This window comes from Hemicordylus capensis, chromosome 1, assembly GCF_027244095.1.
Source record: "Hemicordylus capensis ecotype Gifberg chromosome 1, rHemCap1.1.pri, whole genome shotgun sequence".
Lineage (NCBI taxonomy): Eukaryota > Metazoa > Chordata > Lepidosauria > Squamata > Cordylidae > Hemicordylus > Hemicordylus capensis.
This window is the reverse complement of record NC_069657.1, coordinates 351,333,067-351,358,738: the sequence shown is the minus strand read 5'-3', so window position 1 is coordinate 351,358,738 and position 25,672 is coordinate 351,333,067. Positions and strand designations below refer to the sequence as shown.

The 25,672-nt window shown below is 43.2% G+C and overlaps 1 protein-coding gene across 5 annotated transcripts in view; it reads right to left on the bottom strand.

The window, feature by feature from the left end:
* Positions 1-25,672, bottom strand: part of PDE7B (phosphodiesterase 7B) — a 284,498-nt gene that overhangs the window by 22,071 nt on the left and 236,755 nt on the right. For all 5 annotated transcript variants that reach the window (XR_008314665.1, XM_053288557.1, XM_053288552.1 and 2 more), the window contains 6 exons: positions 18,287-18,438; positions 15,764-15,827; positions 13,820-13,915; positions 7,547-7,647; positions 6,989-7,120; positions 1,726-1,817 (listed from right to left, as the gene is read on the bottom strand). Coding sequence is in view for 4 of the 5 variants with exons in the window: in XM_053288557.1 (XP_053144532.1) it covers positions 1,726-1,817; positions 6,989-7,120; positions 7,547-7,647; positions 13,820-13,915; positions 15,764-15,827; positions 18,287-18,438 (637 nt within the window). In the remaining variant the exon portion in view is untranslated. The remainder of the gene's footprint in view (positions 1-1,725; positions 1,818-6,988; positions 7,121-7,546; positions 7,648-13,819; positions 13,916-15,763; positions 15,828-18,286; positions 18,439-25,672) is intronic.

Here is a 25,672-nt window from a genome sequence, read left to right as displayed (position 1 = left end):
GAACTGGTCCGGATGGGCACGGGGTGGGGGGTTGTAGCTTTAAGGGCGGGGGGTAGTACTTACCCCCCCCCCACCGCTCTTCCCCCTCCGGCGCTGTAGTTTTTGTAAAAGTTTCTGGGGTGGCAGCGTTCCTCCCTGCCGCCCCTGGCCCCGTCGTTAGCCCTCCAGAGCTCAAGTACGCTACATGCATGTGCCTGTTCTGGCGTGCGTGCGCACTTGCCGCCGCCGCGTGCTCCATACACGCCACACGTCGACGTGTCACGTCGTACAAGTCACGTTGACGTGTGATGTGTACGGAGCGCTTGCGGCGGCGAGTGCGCACGCACGCCAGAACGGGCGCATGCGTGTAGCGTACTTGAGCTCTGGAGGGCTAACGACGGGACCAGGGGCAGCAGGGAGGAACGCTGCCACCCCAGAAACTTTTACAAAAACTACAGCACCGGAGGGGGAAGAGAGGCGGCGGGGGGGTAAGTACTACCCCCCCGCTCTTAAAGCTACAACCCCCCTCCGTGCCGAGCCGCCGGACCGGCTCGGAACCGGACCGGTTCGGAGGCCTCCAGCATGGCCTCCGAACCGGTTCAGGCACACTCCTAGACCATTGGTCTATCTAGCTCAGTATTGTCTTCACAGACTGGCAGTGGCTTCTCCAAGGTTGTAGGCAGGAATCTCTCTCAGCCCTGTCTTGGAGAAGCCAGGGAGCGAACTTGAAACTTTCTGCTCTTCCCAGAGCGGCTTCATCCCCTGAGGGGAATATCTTGCAGTGCTCACACATCAAGTCTCCAATTCAGATGCAGCCAGGGCAGACCCTGCTTAGCTATGGGGACAAGTCATGCTTGCTACCACAAGACCAGCTCTCCTCTCCTAGACCAAACTCCTAGACCAACTCTCCTCTTCTAAGTTGTTGTGAAGAGAAAATGCAAGTATGTAGTACACCGCTCTGGGCTCCTTGGAGAAAAAGCGGGATATAAATGTAATAATAATAATAATAATAATATAATATTTAAGAGAGCGTCCTCTTCACTATGAGCCACACTGCTCACTGAGGTCATCTGATGAGGTCCGTCTCTAGTTACCGCCAACTCATCTGGTGGCTACACAGAGACGGGCCTTCTCAGTTGCTGCCCTGAGATTGTGGAATGTGCTTCCTGCTGAGATACGATCCTCCCCATCTCTGGCAATTAAAAAATAAATAAATCTGAAAACTCATCCTTTCACCCAAGCTTTCCCAGCTTTTTAAAACTGTCTGTTTTTAATTTTATGGCTGATTTTAAATTGTTGCATTGTTTTAACTTTTTATATGTATGTTAATTGTTATATGTTAACCGCCCAGAGACGAAAGTTTGGGTGGTATAGAAGTTTAATAAATGAATGAATGAATAAATAAATAAAATAGTTTGTGATGATATCATCCACCCTGCTTCAAGATGGTGGACATGTGAGCATTTGAGGCACAAGTGGGAACCGATTTGGACCAAATCAGGTACAGTTCTAGGGACACCTCAAACCCATAGTTTGGTGGTGATGTCATCCACCTCAGTTCAAGATGGCAGAGACATGAATGTTTGAGGTGTATGCAAGTGGGCTATTATAGTGAACTGACTAACCAATTTGGACCAAATTTAGTCCAGTTGTAGGGATAGTGAAAGGAAAGTAGGCAGATCAGTTTTTACTAGAACAACTTGTTTTGTAGCCATGTTAGGCCATTTTCCAGAGATTGGGGCTTACCTTTCTTCCTTTGGCAGATGTGCAAGCAGCCTTGATTCCCGAAGCATGCCTATTGTAGATCTCCAGTGATGGTTTTCTAATACAGAGACGTTCTAAAGAAGGAAGAATTACAGTTAAAATAATGTTCTCACCCTGATCCAGTGAGGGACCATATGCATGGAAAAGCAGACTTCTATGTGTATATATTCCTAGTTACATAGGAAACTTGCCAAAGGCTGCTGCATGCACAATTCCCCAGACCAACCCACCAGTTAGGACTATGAATATAGCTCTGATTAAATACCTCAAATAGTGCTGAGCAGGGGGCAAGGCTCTCCTTAGTTTTACAGCATGATATGCCCTCAAGTAACAGATATGCTGCTATAGATATCTTGATGGGTTACTTTTGGCACTAAAAGCATAATATGAGCTTGTTTGGGGGCCCAATTTAAAGTGCTGGTTTTCACCTTTAAAACCCCAAATGGCTTGGGACCATTTATGGCCTCTATGCGGCTATTCACACGGGCATGCAAAACTGGGCTATGGGAGCCCAGCCTGGTTTTGCACGTGTGTGTGAACTGCCGGGATCGTGTCCAATCCCAGCGGCACCACAGCAGCAAACCTGCTTGTGGAGCCTCCCCTCAACACAGGGTTAGGAAAGTGAGTGGTCTCCTAACCCCATTTTCCCAATTGTGGGTCAGCTGTGGCTGGCAGACTCAGGGGTGGGGGGTAGGATCCCTTCCTGGCAGCCTGCCCTCTACCCCTTCCTGCTGATCGTGAGAAGAGGCTCTATATGTTCCTATGTGGACTTTAAGGTCCTCTACAGAGGCCCTGCTCTGAGTGCCCCCACCAAATGAGGTAAGGCACATAGTGACTATGGAGAGGGCCTTTTTGGTGGTGGCATCCTGCTTATTTGGAGTGAGCACTCAGAGCAGGGCCTCTGTAGAGGACCTTAAAGTCCACATAGGAACATATAGAGCCTCTTCTCACGATCAGCAGGAAGGGGTAGAGGGCAGGCTGCCAGGAAGGGATCCTACCCCCCACCCCTGAGTCTGGCACCATCACTGCTCATTTAAACATCTTCTTGGGTGAAAAACCCAGGATTTTAAAATGTGTTGAAATGTTTTTGGCTTTTTAGTTATATTTGTTGGTAGCTTTTGTTTGGTTGAATGCATTTTAACTCTGTTTTATTTTACTGTTGTCTTATTGTTTTGTGAGCTGTCCAAAGAACAATTTATGGGGCAGTCATATAGATAGTTATCTTCTATCACCACCACCACCACCACCACCACCACCGATTCTTGTTGGTGAATCATAAAGAAAAGCACACAGGAAAACAAGGACATAGGTTTCCATGTTTTACAGAGTGTGAAAGGCAAAGTCTGCCCAAGATAACCAGGCATTTTTCGTAGTGGGAGAAGTGATTCCAAGGTCCCTGTCATAATCATTGTTTAAGGTTCCCCTGCTGTCCTTGTGACATTTAAAGGCTTGAATCAGATCTTTGTACTTTGGAAGGCAAATTATGGTGATTGGTACATGCTGTTCCCATCTGGAAATCTTCAGGTTGAGAAAGGCGGCTTCATCATGCATAAATGATTGCTTATATTAGAAAATGACACCTTTTCTTTTAGAATTATTCATGCAATACTCATCTTACTATATACTTTTGCAGTGTATAGCATCTAGTGTTACTTGCTGCTCTATTTGTAACCAGCATTTTCACAAACCTAGGATGCATGTGTATCAGCAAAATGGCTGATCTGGTCTGATGTCAGAACAGTCTCAACTAAGCAACTGAATATCAAAGAGGACTTTCTTAACAGAGCAATTTTCTAAGACTTTTCTCTCTCATTCAGTTTAGGAATCGTGACATTCAGACTCTAGAGTAATGCCTCCAATCACAGCTGTATATCTAGTGTCTGGCTGTGTCTTGTCAAAACTGTTGTAAGCTGAGCTAGACATGGGCTATCTCAGCATGGCCTTGGCTCTCATGGCCCTGTTTGTTGCTTTATCTTAGGGCAGAAGGCTGGACTGTTACACAATTGACAGCTCTTGGAGAAAAAAGGATTTAAGAAGCAGAATCCTTTGTTCTTTCAGAAAGTTAATAACAACATCAGAATTCCATTGTGAACCATCACAGATTAGGAACACTGACAGAGTTCCGTTGAAGCCAGCAGTTCTACACAAGTGGAAGTGTACAGGGAGAACTATATATTATTATAGTATGAGAGCCCTTTCTGGGTAGTTAGGTCCCATGTGGTCAAGCAAATGATGTGGTTCTTTCCCTGCCAACATGACCCCAACAGCCATTGATCAACGGGAGACTAGCTAGTACAGTGATCATCACTATTTTTTTTTTAAACAGCCACTTTGACAAAAAAAACAACCCTTCAATCAGAGAGCCATTTCCCACCACACTTACCTCCATACAGTGCTACACTTTTCCAAGCACTGGTGGGAAGCAGGGGGCTTTGACAGGGGTTCTTAACCTGGGTTCCATGGAGCCCCTAGGTGTTCTATAGGGTTGGTCCAGGTGGTCTGTGAAAAATCTTTGCTGCACTTAATTTTATTTGCTTCCTTGTGAGTCAGAATAAAGTTCTGGAATATAACTACCTTGAGTACAGTACTATTTTTTCTTCTATTTGTTACTGAAGCCATATTACAAAAATGGGCTAGGGCTCTATGGGTAATACTTGAGGATCTGGGTGGGTCCATAGATGCCAAAAAGGGTTGTCTTATGCTTTAAGATAAAAGGAGCCCTGCTGACCTTGGCGCCAACTTGGAAGGTGTGCACAGAGCGCTGGGAAGTGTAGTCCTCCCGAGAGTTTTACCCATAAAATGCTAGGAAAGACTATATTTCCCAACACTTTGTGTGTGCCTTCCAAGATGGTATTGGGGCCAAGGGGCTGAATTTCATTGAAAGGACCAAATAAACAATTACTCAGGAAGCTGCACTTAAGGTTGATGAGAGCCGCCACTGTTCAGCAGGCCTTACAATGAAGAACACCAAGTTAGTAAATACAGTAATCTCTACTATTATAATAAATTCCTGGTGCTATCAGTGGCTATAGTAAGACACTTGAGACACAAAAATAAGGACTTGTGTTGTTTCGTGTATTACTTTTCCATGGCTGGGTGCACCTTTCAGAGGTGTGCACTATATCGGGCAGCAGCGATATAGGAAGATGCCGAAAGGCATCACCTCATACTGCGCGGGAGGAGGCAATGGTAACCCCCTCCTGTTTTCTACCAAAGACAACCACAGGGCTCTGTGGGCACTAGGAGTCAAAATCGGCTTGACAGCACACTTTATCTTTTCCTTACAGCTATGTAAGTCTCAAGAGGTATCAAAATGCTATCATGTATCCCTCATTAAAGGAAAACATGTAAATGCTGGAACCATTTCTGCATTCTTGTTCCATCTGCATTTTCTCTCCCACACAAATAAGTCTATTATAGTTGCAACATCATGACCACCAAGCAGCCACATCTAGAGGTGTGCGTGGAGGGGGGGGCAGTTCTGGTATGTTGTTTTAAGAGTCAAACTTCTACAATCAGACGGTCCAAACTGTGTAACCAGTAAATCTGAACCTTGCAATTTTAAAAAATTATGCTTTTTTAACACGTCTATAATTTCTTTTATTTTGCACAATATATTCTGGTTTTGTTAATCCATGGGGAGAAATTTTGTTGGGCACTGGAAATGTTGCCATCATATTTTCAAGCATACATTTGCAGCTATAAGGAGTTTTTAAAAAAAACTAGTTATTTTACATTTTTTCATCCTACCTTTCCCCCAAATGAGCTCACAACTCTTTTATTCTCAAAGCAGTCCTGTAAGGTAGGTTAGCTAATGCAGAGACTGGTTCAAGGTCATCCAGTAAACCTCATAGCTGATCTCAGTCCTAGTCTGACACCTTACCACCACCACTGCTGGTTTCCCTTCATCACAGTGCTCAGGGAACATATTCCTGTCAACAAAATGGGTTTTTCGCAGGGAGGGGGAGGGAAAGAAGTTAAAATACTGTCCTCCTTCCCTTCTCTGCATAATGCACTGTGAGGCAAACCTTGTGCACTGCTAGTTTTTATTTTATTTTATTTTATTTTATTTTTTATTTTATTTTATTTTACACTACACAGTCAGACAGGTGTTATTGACTGGTTTGTTTTATCCAGACATCGAGTCCTTCCCAAGGACCTGGGATGCCAGAATTTTATTGTCAATGTTGTTGCTGTTGTTATAGATATCGTCGCAGAATATAGGCTGTTCCCAGTAAAGCTGCTTTTTGTAATTGGCTGATGGTGATTTCTGTGGCCCCTATGGTGTTGAGGTGCTCTTCAAGGTCTTTTGGAACTGCACCCAGGGCGCCAATTACCACTGGGATTATTTTGGTCTTTTTCTGCCACAGCCTTTCAATTTCAATTTGTAGATCTTTGTATTTGGTGATTTTTTCTATTTCTTTTTCTTCTATTCTGCTATCCCCTGGTATTGCTATGTCGATTATTTTGACTTGTTTTTCTTTCTTCTCGACTACAGTTATATCTGGTGTATTGTCGAGAAGAAAGAAAAACAAGTCAAAATAATCAACATAGCAATACCAGGGGATAGCAGAATAGATTATTATTATTATTATTATTATTATTATTTTATTTTACACAGTCAGACAGGTGTTATTGACTGGTTTGTTTTATCCAGACATCGAGTCCTTCCCAAGGACCTGGGATGCCAGAATTTTATTGTTGTTGTTGTAATTATTATTATTATTTTATTATTATTTACATTTTATATCCCACTCTTCCTCCAAGGAGCCCAGAGCGGTGTACTACATACTTGAGTTTCTCCTCACAACAACCCTGTGAAGTAGGTTAGGCTGAGAGAGAAGTGACTGGCCCAGAGTCACCCAGCAAGTCTCATGGCTGAATGGGGATTTGAATTCGGGTCTCCCCGGACCTAGTCCAGCACTCTAACCACTACACCACACTGGCTGGGAGGGATTTTACCAGATCTTGCCCCATCCTCCTAAGCCTGTGTAACCTGTGGGCCAGTCAATATGTTTTAACTGTGCTCATGATGAATAATAGCTCTGAACTGTATGGCACAAGTGCACATGACAATTTGGCCTGGCCCCTGCCTAATCCATGACTGGAATGATTCTGTGGCATGCCAATGATTAGTGGGCAGGCAGTGGCCACTTGCAATACAGTCCTGTGAACTGCCCCTGAATTGTTAGTCTCAGCTTCCAATCAATAGAATAACATAGAGCATGACCAGAGGCATTCTCACCTGGTATAAACTGGCAAGATGGTGTTTGGTTTTTATCAAAAATGGTTGGTTGACTCCTGGATGGTCTACATCATGTGCTGCTGCAGCCAGTAGCCCAAGCATAATATCCAGAGGAGTGAGGCAGTTAGCAAGCTGTACCATGGGAAATTTAATACAGTGTCATGTTATATGAAATATGAGAGATGTTTCTTCTCATACCCACAATGAAGCCCACACAGATCCACAAATACAAAGTAGGAAACTATTATTTTATTCAGACCATTTTCATATTGTATGTGCACAGGGGAGGTGGAGTTGGGTGGTTATCCTCAGCCAAACGGACAACTCTCCATTCCCTTACAGAAGCTGGGCTACAAACTGTTTAGACCCTGGAGCAACAGAGAATTCAAAGCCTCCACAAACTCAGCCAGTTAGTGTCAGATGTTTCACTGCTTCAAGTGCAATTAAATATAGTTTTTGAGGAGTGCAATCTTGGATGTGTTTCTTTTATTAGTTGAATGGATTCAGTATTCATCATGGAAAAGTTATCTGACACTCTCAGTGGAAAAGGATAGTTACCTTGGGTTCCTTTAGATAGCAGTGCATAGCTTGTGTGACATCAGCAGCATGAACAGCATTGTGGTATGGGTTTTGACTATGGTAATCTTCTTGCACCATAACTAGAAACAGAAGAGGAGAAAAGGCTAGCTTATTCTTTACCCCTCTTAAAATGCATTGGCACAGACTTGTAGTTTGCTTTAAAATAGCAAGAAGGAAGGGTCAGCTTCTTAGTCATCTGAGTTATTCTATCCATATGTCAAGGGGCTTCTGCCTCTATCAGAGATTATACTGTGGCTGTAGAATTTTGAGCTCTTCAGGCATATTTGATTTCTGCAAACCACCTGATACCATGAGGCTAATTTGCATGGATCCTCCAAGCATTTGCACTGCAGGAAGTGACAATGGAGCCAGTGTGGACAATACAATCTCCTCGGACTCCCAGAGGGCATTTCAAAACCTTTGGGAGGGCTGCTCCCCTAAAACAGCAAGCAGGGTCCGCTTTCAGTTTTGCTTTCCCAGGGTGAGAGAACGCCCTGCTATCCTGACTGGCCCAGCCTTGTGAGCAGGTTGGTTGGCAGTTTTTTTCTGGAGCTCTGCTGAGCTCAGCTTTTTGTGCTTCTATTTGCTTTTCTCTCCCCACCCCACCAGCCAATATATCCTAGAGAGGGACTAGGCCCTTTCTTGAAATGGTGGTGGGAGCTGGGGAGTGTTATCCCCACCCTTTCTGTCTGTCGTCTGCAATGGTAAGAAATCCCTTATCAGCCAAGAGATCTGGATCATGGCAGTGTCTCACGGCCTGCTTTCAACCACTCCTGCAGCTGAGAGTGAGGTTGGAGGGAGCATGTCCAGTGTCAGAAGTGGCAGCAAGCCAAGAATGGGAGGCCTAAACACTCCACGCCTCTGTTGGCTGCCTCCAGCATCCAGCACCAAGAGTGGTGGCAAGCCAGCAAGCCTTTAAGTGCTCAGGCAGCTGGAAGCAGCCTTGCTCATGTGTGCCACTGTATCCAGTACCAGGAAAAGCAGCAAGCCACGTGCACTCCGGGAGCACGGGCACTAGTCCTAACTGCTTCGCCGTCATGCAGGGTAGGCAGAGGACCATGACACACATGCCCACAATGGAGGAGAGTGGCATTTGCCTGGGAGAAGCCATACGAATGTTAACTGCGCTTTTCGTGTCAAACACTGGTGCATACACAGCCACACAGAGAGTGCACAGCCAATCCTACTAGACCAACTCCATCAATTACCTGGTGTGTTTTTTTGGAACTGGGCCTATCCCCAGTTTTTGCTATGGGCTAAGGCCCTGATAAGTAAGGACATGTCAGAGGCCAATTATCCAAATAGCCAATGTTGCCCCCCTAGCACACCCATCCCTTGCCTCTCCTTTCATTCCTTCACCCTGAGTAGGAGAGCTGGCCTTGTGGTAGCAAGCATGAACTGTCTCCTTTTTATAAGCAGAATCTGCCCTGGTATGCATTTGAATGGGAGACTACATGTGTGAGCACTGTGGGATATTCCCCTCAGTGGATGGGGCCACTCTGGAAGAGCTTCTGCATGCTTACTTACAGATGGTTCCAAGTTCCCTCCCTGGCATCTTCAAGATTGGACTGAAATCTTGAAGATGCAATCTTCTGCAATCTTCAAGATTGCCTGCAACCTTGGAGAAGCCGCTGCCAGTCTGTGCAGACAATACTGATCTAGATGGACCACTGGTTTGACTTGGTAGAAGGCAGTTTCCTATGATGAGTAGAGTAAAGGTTCTGCTATGAAGAAAGGCCCAAAAGGCATGCCCCCCCCTTAGGAAGATAGGAGATAGGAAACTGCCATATACTGAGTCAGACCATTGGTCTATCTAGCTCAGTATTGTCTTCACAGACTGGCAGCGGCTTCTCCAAGGTTGCAGGCAGGAATCTCTCTCAGCCCTATCTTGGAGAAGCCAGGGAGGGAACTTGAAACCTTCTGCTCTTCCCAGAGCGGCTTCATCCCGAGGGGAATATGGTGCCTCCAATGCATCCATACCCATAGAGAGGGGTGTAGACACACAAGGGTATAGATGCACTACTTCTCCAAAGTAGTCTGATATTTCCTTACCATTAGACACTAAAGAGGATAGGGAGTTTTCTCAAGACAGCAGTCTTCTCCAGATATTATCAGTGTGAGCAGCAGTCATGCTTACATTGGGGAAAGTGGGTAGGAAGTCCCAACACCCCACTGTCACTCACCCCTCCTATCCAAACATGCTTATGGCCCCATTTTTCTGAAGGGGGAGGCCTTGATCAATCGAGGTTGCTGCTCATGGACTCGCTGGTGAATACGCGGATGGTGACTCCCCCTTCAGACAAATGACTCCATAAGTGTGTTCACTGGGCAGGAGGGGAAGAGTGACAGCAGTGTGGTGGGACTTCCTCCCAGCTCGTGCTGCTAATATCCAAAGAGGGCTGGGCTTGAATAAGGTTCTGCCCTTCAGGACAGGAATCTTCATGCAGATTGTTCCTTACCTTGCTAATCTAAACATGCCGCTCACAAAGAGGTGGCTAAGTTGCTAGAGCAGGCAGCTGCCCTTCCAGGAAAGGGAGTGAAGGCAGTTTCCCCCCAGAGATCTTCCAAACCTTCCCCTCACAGTTCCCTTTCCCAATTTTTTAACTGGGCCTTGTAAGCAGAATGGGTCAAGCTTTCCAAAGCTTGTCTGATTTATCATTGGGCTTATAAATTCTGTTTTCTCCCAGCAGGGGCCATGGAGCTACTTCAGATTTCTGTGGCTGACGTGCCTGTGGTGACACTGAGTTCCTCATCCATTATTCCTGTGGGTGTGGGAGAGGGGCCTTGGGATTCATGGGACAAAAGGGTGGAAGCTGTTCTGCACAGGGCCTTTGAAGCTCAGCTGCTGCCTTCTGGGCGTCTGTCATTAATTTGGTCTTCTCTTGAGCGGTCTACCTCTGGGTGGAAGAGACTACTTTGGGAGACTATTCCAAAAGCAGTCACATTTGGCTTAAAGAAAACGGCAGATCCATGACAGCCAGAACTGTGGCTAAGCAGAACGTCTGGTTGAATAATTATGGGATGGTGCTGGGCCAGACTAGCTAACTCTCCTTGGTCTAGATCCAGACTCTTTAGAGAGCCTCTAGAGGTGGTTCTTTCTAAAGTCAGGGATGGAAAGATGACCTTGCCATTTGTCAAATAGGATGAACTTTGCTACAAGCCTCAGTGCTTTTTTTTGTCCCACCCAACAGATGGTCTGGACTCACAGCTCAAGAGGAGGCTATATCTATATTGGATAAGGTGCATTAAGGGCTCCCCCAGGGGTCCCTCTTATTCCTAATCCTTTTTTGCCAAGTGCCCCCCTCCAAATAAAAATCCTAAGCCTGACTTCAGATACCCCCACTGGTCCTGGCAGGCGGGACCTACTCTATTCTTCCTGGATACCACCCATGATGCAAAAATGGGTGCTGGAGGCCCCATTTTTGCCTGGGGTTTTTGTGTGTGTTCTTTGTTTTTTGCAGGGTAGAGGGGAAACAAAAGTGTGGTTTGCCCAAAGTCAAAGGAGCTAGTCAAATATCATGTTTTCCTCAGGATGATACAGCACTTGTTGGATATCTGGGCAATAGAACTGGCTCATGTGTCTCATTCCCAAGCAGAATGGAGATGTGCAGGTGACATTGGATCTTAAGAGAGATGAACAAATTGCTTCATTAGGCAGACTGTGGGGTTCATTGTGGCTTGTGACATAAAGGAAGACTTCCTGATGTCTAGAATGTGTTCATGCAGGAGGATTCTGCTCTCTCAGTAAAGTTGTATACCTTCAGACCATTCTCTTTCATTTGATTGCATGGATACTATGATGAAAGTTGGTCTGGGAGGGCAGGATGCCTGCTGTTCCCAGCGGAGCCACACCAAAGATTTTAGAATGCTCTCTGGGAATCTACAGGAATGGGAATTCACTGTAAAATGTCCTTTTTTGCACAACCCAAGATGCAGTGGCAGCATAGGCTCCACAACCTTCCTACTTTTTCAAGTGTTTCTTCCACCACCTTGGGTCAACACAAAAATGCCACAAATTGGAAGTGTGGAAGCTCCTGTGCATGTGTTCCCAAGCAGTGAAACCACAGATGACTTCTTTATTGGAAGGACCACAGATTCACTAAGCTAGCAGGCCAATATCACATCAGCCCTGCAGATTTCAAAATCAGGTTTCCTGAAATCCCTCTAGAGATGCTGTATTGAAGCAAATACAGCCCATGTATTCTTTCCCTGTACTATCATTTTTTTACTCTCGTATTTTTAAACTCCCTACACTGCTTCTATTTTACAATCCTGGGATAGTTAAATTTCATGTGGAAAACTGGCAGAAAACTTTACGGCTCTCTCTGCTCTCATTAGCATAAGAAGTGAAAATCCTACAGCTTTGCCGCTGAAACCTGGTTGTTGTGCCATATGGTATTAGTTTGAGTTCAATCCACTGAGGACTGATCAAGGAAATAACACACTAGCCCAGCACTTAGGAAGAATGTATTATATGATCTGTCAGGCATTTTCCTCCTTGAGAAAGATATTTTTCTTAGTGGGGCAGAACTAGAGTAAATAGGCACACTAGTCCACGGCTCAGTTCTGCTGCATTCTTGAAAGCAAGGCAAGCCGTCCTTTACAACAATGCTCACAGCTGACTTCCTGGGAGTCCTGCTAAGGTACTCATCTCTCCCAATCCTGAAGGTGCAGAACATGGTGCATTAAGACGTCAGCGCTAGAATACCTGCTACCATGCTATGCACACAACCAACCATAGGGGGCTTAGGGTGAAGTTGCCTTGCAAGGACTGGTGCTGCTACTACTGCTGCTCTGCACTAATAAAATTTGACAAAGGAAGGAAGGTCAGGTGACTGGCCGGGCAAGGAGGACAAAGGCTGGTGTGTGGTGGCTCAGAGTCGGAGCTGAGAGGAGATGTGGGGGAGTGTAGCAGGAGTGCAGACAGGAGTCCAGTGCGCAGTAGCTAAAACGAGTGACGAATTACAGTACTGCATGAGAAACAGAGCAGCAGGAATTCAATGGCTTGTGGGGAAAGCAGTAAACAAGTTAGGGTCAAATATATTCTTAACTGCATATTTTCTTAATTGTAGTTGATTAAGAAGTCCGTGATTGGAGTGTTGGACCAGCACCCAGAAGACTCCGGTTCAAAACACTGCTTAAGTATGAAGCTGACGGGGCCAGCACTCTCTCACTAAACTATATCACAGTTATTGTGGGAATAAAAAGGGCCATGTACGCTTCTCTGTGCCCTTTGGCACCACAGCAGCAAACCCAACTATGAAGATGCCCTTTAAAACGAGGTTAAGGGAGCGCTCCCTTAACCTCTTGATCTTAACTGAGCGCTTCCTTAACCTCATTTTACAATTGTCAGCTGCGGCTGTAAGCAGACATGGCTAGCAGACTCGGGGAGGGGGGATCCCCATAATGCACCGCGTTCTTTCGTGGTGCATTATTGGAACTCCAGGGGCGGGGCAACGCATCTCGACACCCCAACTGTTGGAGCAATCGGCAGCAGCCGGTGATCATCCGATCTGTCCACCCCGAGGCATGGGACCTGCTCGTCTGCGGGAGAGATAAGCTTTTCGAGGCTTCCTCCCCTCACCCCGTTGGAGCCCTTTGTCTGCTTGTGAGAAAGGGCTCATTGTCTTTCTAAAGATCCATGTGTATTTATCCAAAGCATATCAAACTACTTGAGGAACCCTTAAACATAATGTTTTCCTAGCTGAAAATGATTAAAGAACTGGAACACGTACAATGATGGGATTGGTACACATGTTTCCAAGTCTAACGTGGTGCAAAAAGAAAATTGTCGAGCTCGTTAGTGATTGATGTTGAAAAGCAGTATATAAAAATTTATAGTAGTAATAGGAGGATGTGATGAGAGATCTAGTAGTCTGAATGGGGTAAGGGATATTATTGCAGTTTGCTGCATTATACTTTGTGATGCTACACTCCCTTAAGCTGATATTTGCAAATGCATGTAAGGAAAGAATCCTAGAAAACCGGCTGCACCTCTCCTTCACCTTTATCAATCAGCCTTGCCTATAACATCAATCTTTCCGAACTATCCCTGGGAGGGCACAGCCCTTACTGGCCAACCTTAGGCAGGATTCTAGTCTCCATGTGCACAACAGGCACCGCTGCTGTATGATTGGGGATCATTCTATGCTTAACTGTCTCTGTTATCTCCTTGTTCTGTGTCATGACAAAAGTGACAGTAGTGGGGTCTACAGATGAGCCCTAACAGAGAGTTGAGAAAAAGACACTTACCTAAAAATCTGTGTAGTGTAACCATGTCTAACTGGAAATGGTGGATAAGTCCATGTACATTGAAAAGATGGCACAGCAAGGTTACCAGGCTGTTTCCTGAAAGAAACAAGGCACTCCTGTTAGATGTTTTATCAAGTTGATATAATTACTTAATTAGCAGCCTTGTTAAGCTTGCTACAATATCATCTGTTATGTCCATGGTTCATTCTTCGTATGAAAGTAAACTTGCTTGTATGCTATATATTTGCAACATCAAGACCTAAGCATAGGAGTCAGCTTGGTGGTACTTCACATAAGTTGCATGCAGAAGGTCCTAGGTTCAGAAACAGTTTAAAATGATAATGAGAACAGCTTGGCAAACTCCTCATGGAAGAAAACCCTGTCTCTGAGGAAGAGCTCTGAAGAATAATCAAGACTCTTTGCATAATAGTGCGGAAAAACCGCTGAACTGAATAACCAAAATTCAATTGCGTTTAAAAAATAATAATTGTAAGGTTTTATTTAGATTAACCGGCAAACATAAACACACACACACACACACCCCATCAGCAGATGAACTAAATCATATATATATATATATAGAGAGAGAGAGAGAGAGAGAGAGAGAGAGAGAGAGAGAGAGAGAGAGAGAGATTTAGGACCCTGCAGCTATTTTGATTTTTAATTTTTAAAATGCAGGCACATCTAGGTTGACCCTCAGACTGCCTTTCTTCTCAAGTCATGCCAACTTCACTCATTCACGGGAGACATCAGTGGCAAAACCTCTGAGTGCTGACATTCTGATTCAAGGATTTGAGAATTCCTGATATATCAAAACTCCTGCAGATTCTGTAAACAGAAATTTGGTTTGGAGGAGTTTACTCTGCTCAATATCAAGAGCTAGGAATAGATAACATTTCTTTTATAAACCAAGACATCTTTAAAAAATAACATAAACATTGCATAGTTTGATTTTCTTAATTTATTCCAAAGGCAAAATGTGGAACAACTTTAGGTAAGATAAAGTTGCTTTTAGCAGGATCTGGAATACTGGAGAGAAAAGAATGAATATTGACAAACATTAGTGAGGGACAGCAGTCCATGGCTATGGGAAGAAACCAATGTTTGTTAAAGTCCAGTACTTCCTAGGGGTATGCAGAGCGTCCCAATTTGGGCCATTCTAAATGTTCCAAGCTCAGAACAGAACCCCTTTAAAAAGGGGTCCTGTTCCAAGCTTGGAATGACCCTGTTCTGGCCAGAACATCCTGACCCATTCCGGCCGCCATTTTGGAACCCAAATTGGCTGCTGGGAAACTCCAGATGGAATGTGGGTTGTTCTGTCAGAGCAACCAGCTCCCGAGTATTTTTCATTCCGTTCACACCCCTAGTACTTCCTAAACACAGGATGTCAAACAACTCTCAGATGGTTTTGTAGCTCTTACAAATGTGTCTATTTTCCATCTTTGCTTCACACCATGGGGGCTAGAAGCTTGCCTATTTTAAAATATGAAAGCTGAGGTAAGTTTTTTCCAGGATTCTACACACACAGAATCAGATTCTGTACAAGGTTCTGTATAATTGTATGCTCTAATTATGCAACTGCTGCTATGCGCATTTCTGAACTCCACTATTCATTTGTGCGCACTGAAGTGCAGGCAGAAAAACTCTAGCAATAAATAGTTTAAGGCTGAAGGGGTAATCTATAGGCAGTTACTACCATATTTACTCGAAAAGAAGGCGACTATGAATTTAAGATTATCCCCTTAAAAAAAAAGGTTGAACACAGGTTATACCAGTATGTAACCAAAAAGAACAGGGCTCTGAAGTTAAGACAACCCCCTGATTTCTAACACCAAAGAACTTAGGGAAAAACCTAGTCCTGGATTCAGGTAAATACAGTAAGAATTAGCAGCATTGTATTTAAAAATAGGAGTGTGTGGTTTTTGTTGTTTATTTTCAACTCACCATTTGTCAAGCGGTCAAACAAGAAAATGTCAAAGTCCCACATTCCCACTTTGGATAACATGTGCTGAAAATGTAAATATGAAAAGCATAATGACCATATGTGCAGACTAAACTTAATACTTTTACATTAAAACCAGGACTTAATTTCCTAAAAAATAAAATAAAATAATTTGAGCTCAAGCTTTCCAAGGCACCCACACCTTCTGATTTAGAAACCCTGCTCCCTAACCTCAGATACATGGAGGTGGTGGGCTATAATGAATCAGTGATGTGGGAAATGCACTCTGCTCATGTTTGTAAACTATTTCCATATATTGCAGCTCAGATAATTATCTCTATCACAGTTTAGATGGCTGTTTATGAGCGGCGTAGAGCCTCAGGCTTTCCCTTGACCACACATGAGAAGAGAATAAGGAAAACTTTTCACTTATCCTAAAGAACTAACGGTGGTTCCCCAAGTTTGTATGCAACATGGAACTGTGGTTTGTTCTAAAGTGAAAGCAAAACCTTTCACTCTCCTCCTCTCACATTTCCAAGGCTCACTGTGGCAATCTAAACCACGGTATAGACCAGAGGTTCACAATCTTGGATCCCCAGATGTGACTGGACTACAACTCCCATCATCCCCACCCTACAGTCATTGTGGCTGGGGGTGATAGGAGTTGTGGTCCAATCACATCTGGGGTTGGTAATCCCTGGTTTAGACAATCATTTGAATCAGGATGGTGAAAGAATTAGCTACCCATATTTATATTCCACTTCATTTATTTCCTAAAAAAATCTATCCTTTAAATATTAGCATAGCTCAAGTTTATTCCTCTCATAATATATTTATTGGTCATGTGTTGTTTAGGCCCGAGGCAAGTACAAAGCAAGGGAATCAGAGGCAGTGTTGTTCAAAAACTTTGCCACAATGCTAGAAGAACAACATGTTTGGTAGACTTTGGATTGGACAAAATATCTGAAAATGTTCTATATTTTGGAACATTTGAGAATACTTCCCAACATCAAATCCTATGTGTGTTGCTTGTTTAGCAATCCAGTCAATTCAATAACAATGTCAATAGCTATTATCATTAACGCAACTACTTTGTGAGTCTTGGAACTAAGAGATTGCAGCAGTGTTAATTGGCTTTAAGCATATTATTTCAATACACCAAGATATATTTATATATTGTACTATACATTGCTATGTATTAAAATTACCCAGCACATATTATGTTCACATACTGTATGAGCATTTATTTTGGCAGATATTGGCAAATGAAACATTCAGAACTAGTTTCCTCTCCCTTAGAGGGAAAAAGTGGGCAAACAGCGAGGAAGAGGTGAAATAGCAGCCACTGCTGGTTCTCATCATGATATGCAGGAGGTAGGGACTGGGCTTAGGCTCACCATTATTATAATTGTTATTTTACATTTATATCCCACTCTTCCTCCAAGGGGTCCAGAGCGGTATACTACATACTTGAGTTTCTCTTTCACAACAACCCTGTGAAGTAGGTTAGGCTGAGAGAGAAGTGACTGGCCCAGAGTCACCCAGCCAGTTTCATGGCTGAATGGGGATTTGAACTCGGGTCTCCCCGGTCCTAGTCTAGCACTCTAACCACTACACCACGCTGGCTCTCCAGCCTGAGCCCAAAACAAATAGGTGGCAATGAGGAGGAAGTCAACAGAGTGAGCATAAGGAATTATGGAAGCCATCTTGCCTGACAGCTTCTGAAAAGCATTTACTGGGCACTCAGTCAGGAACAGCTCGTTTTGTGAGTGAGTGGTGAATCAAATATGTAAAGTAAAATAAAGTGTGCCGTCGAGTCGGTGTCGACTCCTGGTGACCACAGAGCCCTGTGGTTGTCTTTGGTAGAATACAGGAGGGATTTACCATTGCCATCTCCCACACAGTATGAGCTGATGCCCTTCAGCATCTTCCTATATTGCTGCTGCCTGATGAATTTATTTTATTTATTATTTATTTATTGAATTTATATACCACCTGATATCAAAATCTCTAGGTGGTTTACGGAATTAAAACATAATATAAAATATAAAACATTTAAAATACATAAAAAGATAAAATAGATAAAAAACACATTAACATTTTTTAAAAAATAAATTATTAAATTTTGATATAGGTGTTGTTTCCCAGACTATGTTTACCATGACTATGTGTTTTCCCAGACTATGTGTTGTTTATCAGCAGGAATTTGAACCGGGAACCTCTGGCTTGCTAGTCAAGTCACAGAAATTCACAATTTGTAAGTAATTCCAAATCAGATATTACATTCAAGTTTACCTTTCAGCCAGCTGAATCTTAAATGTAGGACATTCTCTACAGAATAAGATAGGAATTCTAAATTGGGTCTCTAACATTAAATTATTTCATGTCAAATTCAAACAGATGTTATGCAGAAAAAGTGAGGGAGGGAATTGTGAGTGCTCTTAGCTTAAATCACTTGCTGTGTCCAGAAATGAAAGTCTTCAATATCTGGTCTGTAAGAATGGTTTGTTAGAGATGTCTCTTACCCTTGCTTGTCCAAGGTAGTCTTCATCCAGTAAGTACAGTGACGTTTGTGGTACGATTCCACGCAAGAGCCTGGATGCATGGAAATACCTCTGAAAGCTTAGCAACCTCTTTACCTTTTTCTTTGTTCCAATTTCCCCTGAGTAAATGGTATCTGTGGGGAAACAATTGGTACAAAGATCTTCACTAAACCACAAGCTAGATCTCAACAAAGGCCAGATTTCAGGTTGCCTCTTTTGAAAAGAAAAAAAGTATTGTGGCACTATTGTGGCATTTTCTCCAACCCATAATAAATGAGATGAGTTTCCAAAACCACATCCTCTTCTCCCAAGGGCAACAATAAAGCAGATAGGTGACAGAAGATACAGAATAAAGCACAGGTGCTTTAAATTTTTCTGTTGGCAAACTAAATCTAAGGATAAAGAGAATTACTTAAATTTAGTGTTGTAATCTTTCAGTGAGAATTAAAATACAGCTGAGATTAGAAACAACAGTGTGATCCAAAACGTTTTCGGCCTGCAACCAGCACTGATATTTTATAGAGGGACATGCTAGGACATGCTATGTAAGCCTTCACTCCATATCCTCCACGTGAGGGAAGTGCAGCACTTGCTTTTTTCATTGTGGTGGGCTGGAAAGGAAACTGCAAACGTAACAAAACATCTGCAGCTATAATTATGTAAATAACACAACTTTCACAATATCCTTAAAATGCACATTACATTCCAATAGCAAAACTCAAGACTTTTTTTTTTGTTTCACATTAGATCAATGTCTTGCCAATATCAATTTAATGGATTCCCAAGCTGTTCCTTATGGTACCCTCTGAACACTCTCCATTCTCCTTTGTTCTTAATGACTTCTGAATGTCATAAGAACTCAGCTGAAGATTATTCTTACTACCAGTGCAAAAGAACTGCTCTCTCCATGTACGAGTGGGGTGGGGGGCATATCAGGGAAGCAGCCAAAAGGGAAACTGTGGCAATAATGGGCGAAAAGCCCAATCTCACATCAACCAGGTAAAAGCATGTTCAAATTAGGGATATGCGAACAGTTCAAGGGAGGTTCGGTTCTACATTGAACTGGTTCAGTTTGACAGTCCTGGGGTTGAACCGAAACCCCCCGCCCCATTTGATCTGACCGCGGACCGAACCCCCCTAATGGTTCAGGGGTTCATGATTGGGGGTGGTGGTTAACCTCTAGCCCCTTTGGGCAGCTTCCTCTAGGCAGCGGGGCAGGGTCCGTGAAGGTTTCCTCTCCTCCCGCCGGCCTCATTAATCACTGCCGTGGCCCATTTTAGACCCATTTTTGGCCTGTTCAGGCCTCCGTATGGTGGCACAGTGGCCATTTTGCCGCTGCCACGCATGTGCAAATGGCCTCTGTGAGGCCCTGGGCCATGCCAGGCCTCGCAGAGGCCATTTGCACATGTGTGATGGTGGGCAAAATGGCCTCCGTGCCACCATATGGAGGCCCGAACGGGCCAAAAATGGGTCTAAAATGGGCCACGGCAGTGATTAACAAGGCCGGCGGGAGGAGAGAGAACCTTCATGGACCCTGCCCCACTGCCTAGAGGAAGCTCCCCGAAGGGGATAGAGGTTATTTATTTATTTTAAAAAAAACCTTTACAACCCCCCCCCCCCGCCAGACCGAACCGGACTGGGAGGGTGGTTTCTAAGGGGTGCCGGACCGAACTAGTCCGGTCAGGTTCGAGTCCAGTCTGGACTTGAACCAAACCAGGCCAGCCAGTTCCATGCACATCCTAGTTCAAATTACAACACAAGGAAATCATTTCTAGATATCCTGTGCCTTTGAACACCGAATCATTAAACCAGAGAAGAAGCAATTCTGGGTTTAGTCCTAAATGGTGCCAATGACCTAATGATGTGAGTGTTGAACTGATTAGGAACAGTGCTACTGAATTAAACATATATGTAAGTTGCCAAGAAAGTTCAACGTTTAACATTCAACATTTCAACCATCTCTAAGCTTTTGTTACTGCAGTTTGAAATAACCTCCAAGAGCCACAACTCAGCAACAGTTCCTGGTTTGGACAACACATGGAGCTGTTGTTTAAGCTAACCAGGATGTTAATATGGAAGGAGGAGACGAGGAGGGAGTGTGCAGACTCAGAAGACTTTGGGTCTTGTGTGACCTGAACCCTTTATCTTGCATGAGAGTTGCCGAATTGTTGGATAAAGAAATATAGAAATCAGGGAGCAGGCGTAAATTGATAGTTCTCATACTGGAGGAAATTGGTAAGTGGAGTTTCCCAAGGATCTATATTGAGATCAGTGCTATTTAATTTGTTCATACATAACCTGTCAGTTTGGGTGAGCAGTAAACTGCCAAGTCTGAGACATCAGAGTACTAAGGATGATACAAACCTCAGTTGCAAATTGCTCTAAAATGATATCTCCAAACTGGGTGACTGGGAAACAAAATGGAAAATGAAGCACATATAAGAACAGAATTGTAAAGCAGTATGTAAATTGGAGCTCTTCTAGTCCAACTCCCTGATCTGACACAGCATCCCTGAGCAGGACCAGCCCTCCAATCTGTCGCAGTGAGATGGTGGATTGGACGAGGTGGAGGTGGTGCCCCTGCCACTACCTGACTGTACCTTCCTTTGCTCTGCTACCGCTAATCTCCAGAGTCTGCCCTGGTTTACATTTGGATAGGTGACCACATGTGAGCACTGTCTGCTGTAAGATATTGCACTTAGGGGAAGGGGCTGCAGCTCAGTGTTAGAGCATCTGTTTTGCATGTAGAAGATCCCAGGTTTACTTCCTGGCATCTCCAGGTAGGGCTGGGGAAGACTCCTGCATGAAACCTTGAAGAGCCGCTGCCCGTCAATGTAGACAATATACTGAGCTAGATGGCCCAATTATCTGACTTGGGACAAGGCAGCTTCCTATGTTGCTATCCTGTAAATAAAATTTTCACTGAAACAAGGGAATTAACCATATAAGGGATTTTAAGATTGAATGCCTTCACCTTGGCACTGAATTCTTATCTGAAGTTATAACAGGGTAATTTTTAAAGTGTACAAATGTGGTGGATTACACAGTAAGTGAAAGGAAATAGCCCTTCTTCTCCTGTTCCTGTGCCCCCTTAAGGAAAATGAACATAACCTGTAATAACAGAAAACCCTACTTTTCATTTATCATTTTAATGGCCCTTTCACTTTGTTCTCTCTCTTCCTTGTGTCATTTGGAAATCTCCTCAATGTTATCATTAGAACACCCTTTTCCTTGGAACAGAAGGTCAGGTAACAAATTTAACAACTCATCACTTGGGAAAATCTTGCTTTAAAGGGAATATATATTTTAGTAAAATTCATGTATAGAACTGACTAGTCAGTTCCTTCTGAAAGTAATATCCAAGTATTATAAAACATATTTCGTGAATTAGGGAAAAAACCAATATTTTACCGAGTTTCCAAGCCAATGTTTGAACATAATTATTTACGGAATAAAAGGTTATCAGTTCAGATGACCCAACAACAACAGCAACCAATATTTATATACCTCTTTTCAACAAAAGTTTCAAAAGTGGTTTACACAGAAAAATAATAAATAAATAAGATGGATCCCTGTCCCCAAAGGGCTCACAATCTTTTTTTTTTTAAAAAATGACACCAGCAACAGCCACTGGGAGTGGATAGGGCCAGTTACTCTCCCCCTGATAAATAAAAGGAATCACCATGTAAAAAAGATGCCTCTTTGCCTGTTACCAGAAGTTCCTTGAGTCATAAACACTAGTTCCCTGCTAACTGAGCAAAGAGGCCCCTTTTAATGTGGTGATTCTCTCATATTTAGTTGGGGGAGAGCAAACGGCCCTATCCAATGCCAGGAGAGCAGTTGCTGTTGTCAGCGTCTATCTTGTGTTTCTTTTCAGAACATAAGCCATTTTGGGACAGGGGATCATCTATTTATTTATTTTTCTGTTAAGTGCTTTGAGAACTTTTGCTGAAGAGCGTTCTCTCTCTCTCTCTCTCTCTCCATATATATCCAATGAGGGGTGCATAAAGGTTGGAAGTGGTCCTGGGACTATATTTTAATATGCTTCCCACACTGGTCACACCACCTGATGCTGGATATGCCTCCTGACACTTACCCATCAGCATCAGGAGGCATGGTCAGCATTGGGGCATGAATGTGCCACCCATCAGCCTCTCCCAGACACTTTGTTAAATTGCTGGGTGCCCTAGAGGGTGAGGGACTCCCCCCTCAATGGTGGCAACACCCCTGATTCTAATAGTAACAGTAGCAGTAGCAGTTACTATTGAGTGCACAAAGTCTACTAAGTGATCAGACTTGAAATCTACCAATTCTATGCACTCCCTCCTCCCGCTGCCTTTCCTCCTCAGCTCTGGCATGAAGCTTTGACGTAAACATCCTAGTTGGTTTAAACCAAAGTTCTGTTGGAGCTAGGACCATGGCAGCATCAGCTCTCAGCTGCAACGTCTCATAGTGACCACTGGGGGGCAGGGTTAGGGTCATGGATAAAAGTACTGGACTCCTCCCCTCTTTGTTCTTCTAGCATTAGTTTCCATTTTGTCTCTCCAGAGATGGATGTTTGTTTTGGTCTCTCTCTTCAGCCATGAACTACAGCTGAAATTAAACTGTAGGCTTATTCACATTCATTTGTAACTTTTTAAAAAAAAAAAACAAATCCTTGTAGTTCTTCAATACTAAAGAACTATCTCAAGACTTCTTGGTTTGTTTTCTCTCCAAATTGTTTTTCTTTGCTATTTGGAGACTGAACTGCCATTCTTTCCCTACAAACGGTTATGGACCCAGAAGCCAGTAAATAAAAGAGAAAAGCTTAGAGAGTTAAAAAGAAAGCAAAGCAAAGAGAAAAGCTTTGAAAATGGAGACAGCACAAGGATTCCAGATGATAGAAAAGTTGCAAGGTCCTGAGTATGAGCTCTGGTCTTTCAAGATGGAGATACTCCTTAAGAGTCATGGACTTGGCAGTGTTCCTCACAGAAACTGCAGCACTGAATCAAACTGTGCATGCTGTAAAAGAGGAAAGGCAACACAGTTGGCTTTTCTTCCATGCAAAGAAAGATTAACACAGTATCCTTTTTATCTGATTCATAGTGATGTTTGTGGACCTATGCAAGTTAATACATCAGGAGGGAATAAATATATTCTTACTTTCATTGATGATATTCTAGATACATATATACATACCCATTAAGTGAAATGGGACAAGTACTAGAAAGACTAAAAGAATATCTTGCAAGAGTGAGCAATGCGTTTGGGAGAGAGCCTCAGATCCTCTGCACTGACAATGGTGGTGAATACATGGGAAAGATGTCATAGGATTCATACAGGAGGAGGGCATTGAACACCAAAAGAATGTTCCTTATACTCGGAGCAAAATGGAATGGTGGAAAAAAAGAACTGTTCTCTTATGGAAATGACGAGATGCATGCTTGTAGATGCTGGTTTGGCTACTAGATTTTGGAGAGAGGCAGTGATGACTGCTACTTACCTGCAAAACAGGTTGTAAACAAAGGCCAGAGGAACAATGCCACATAAGTTATGGCATGTTAACAAGTCCACTTTGAGTCATATACAGGTGAAACTCGGAAAATTAGAATATCGTGCAAAAGTCCATTAATTTCAGTAATGCAAATTAAATGGTGAAACTGATATATGAGACAGACGCATTACATGCAAAGCGAGATAAGTCAAGCCTTAATTTGTTATAATTGTGATGATCATGGCGTACAACTCATGAAAACCCCAAATCCACAATCCCAGAAAATTAGAATATTACATGGAACCAAGAAGACAAGGATTGTAGACTAGAACAATATCGGACCTCTGAAAAGTATAAGCATGCATATGTATTCAGTACTTGGTTTGGGCCCCTTTTGCAGCAATTATTGCCTCAATGCGGCGTGGCATGGATGCTATCAGCCTGTGGCACTGATGAGGTATTATGGAAGACCAGGATGCTTCATTAGCGGCCTTCAGCTCTTCTGCATTGTTTGGTCTCATGTCTCTCATCCTTCTCTTGGCAATGCCCCATAGATTCTCTATGGGGTCAGGTCAGGCGAGTTTGCTGGCCAATCAAGCACAGTACACTGTATACTTTTCAGAGGTCCGATATTGTTCTATTCTACAATCCTTGTCTTCTTGGTTCCATGTAATATTCTAATTTTCTGGGATTGTGGATTTGGGGTTTTCATGAGTTGTACGCCATGATCATCACAATTATAACAAATTAAGGCTTGACTTATCTCGCTTTGCATGTAATGCGTCTGTCTCATATATCAGTTTCACCTTTTAATTTGCATTACTGAAATTAATGAACTTTTGCACGATATTCTAATTTTCCGAGTTTCACCTGTAAGAGTGTTTGGGCCTAAAGCATCCATCAGATCTACTGTTGAGTTTGGTTCTTTTGACCTTTGGTATATAGGTGTATATATCAAAGGTCAAAAGAACCAAATTCAACTGTAGATCTGAGGAAGGAACACTTGTTGGCTATTCCATAGGATGTGAAGGATATAGGATTTTAGATCTTGCCACAGAAACCATTAAAATATGCAATGTAGCATACTTCAGTGAAAATGAAAAACCAACCACTAGTGAACTGCCAAACTTAAGACTCCAATTTTCAGTTGGAGAAAGAATCAAGGCAATATGACCAAAAGGAAGGATTCACTGTAAATTTCATAACTTGCAACGATTCAGCAGAAGAGGATGCTGATGATGAACAAAAGGTGTGGCATTCAACATGACAAAATAAAGGAGTTCCGCCTAAGAAACTTCCCTACATTTCAAAGGGAGAAAAGTTTCAAGAACCAAGCCTGTGGAAAGAAATTGATATTGACCCCCATTATATATGGGGAAGTGCCCCAGACAAATTGCCCAGGGTAATTTCCCAATTGTGCACTAGCATCTGTCTAGGGGCACAGGAATAGGCCCTATTTTCAGGGTGAATCGGGGGAAGCAGAAGGAAAGGGGATTGCCCAAAATCATTCCTTTCCCCACTTGTCCAAGTGGAATGTTCTTCTGCTTGTGCAAAGTTAGTCTGGATGTAGGTCCTTGCTCCTAAGTATTTGATAGACTACAGTTTTTAACGCTTAAAAGTAAGTTCTTAGTTAGGAACATACAATGGAGAAAGCACATGCCGTTCTTTTCAGAGTGTACTGTGAATCACCAACCCCACCACAACTGCACTGCATGGAATTCCCTCTTGTTCTTAATTAAGGCAATCAAGAAATTTGCTGTATCAGTCATTGACAGACTACATCACAGGATAATGAAAGCTTATTTTAGTCATCGCAGTGAGTCACTGGAAGGACCTGGTTCAGTGACTCATTGAGCAACTTAGTCAATCAGAGAATTAAATTATTGCTGCCTTAA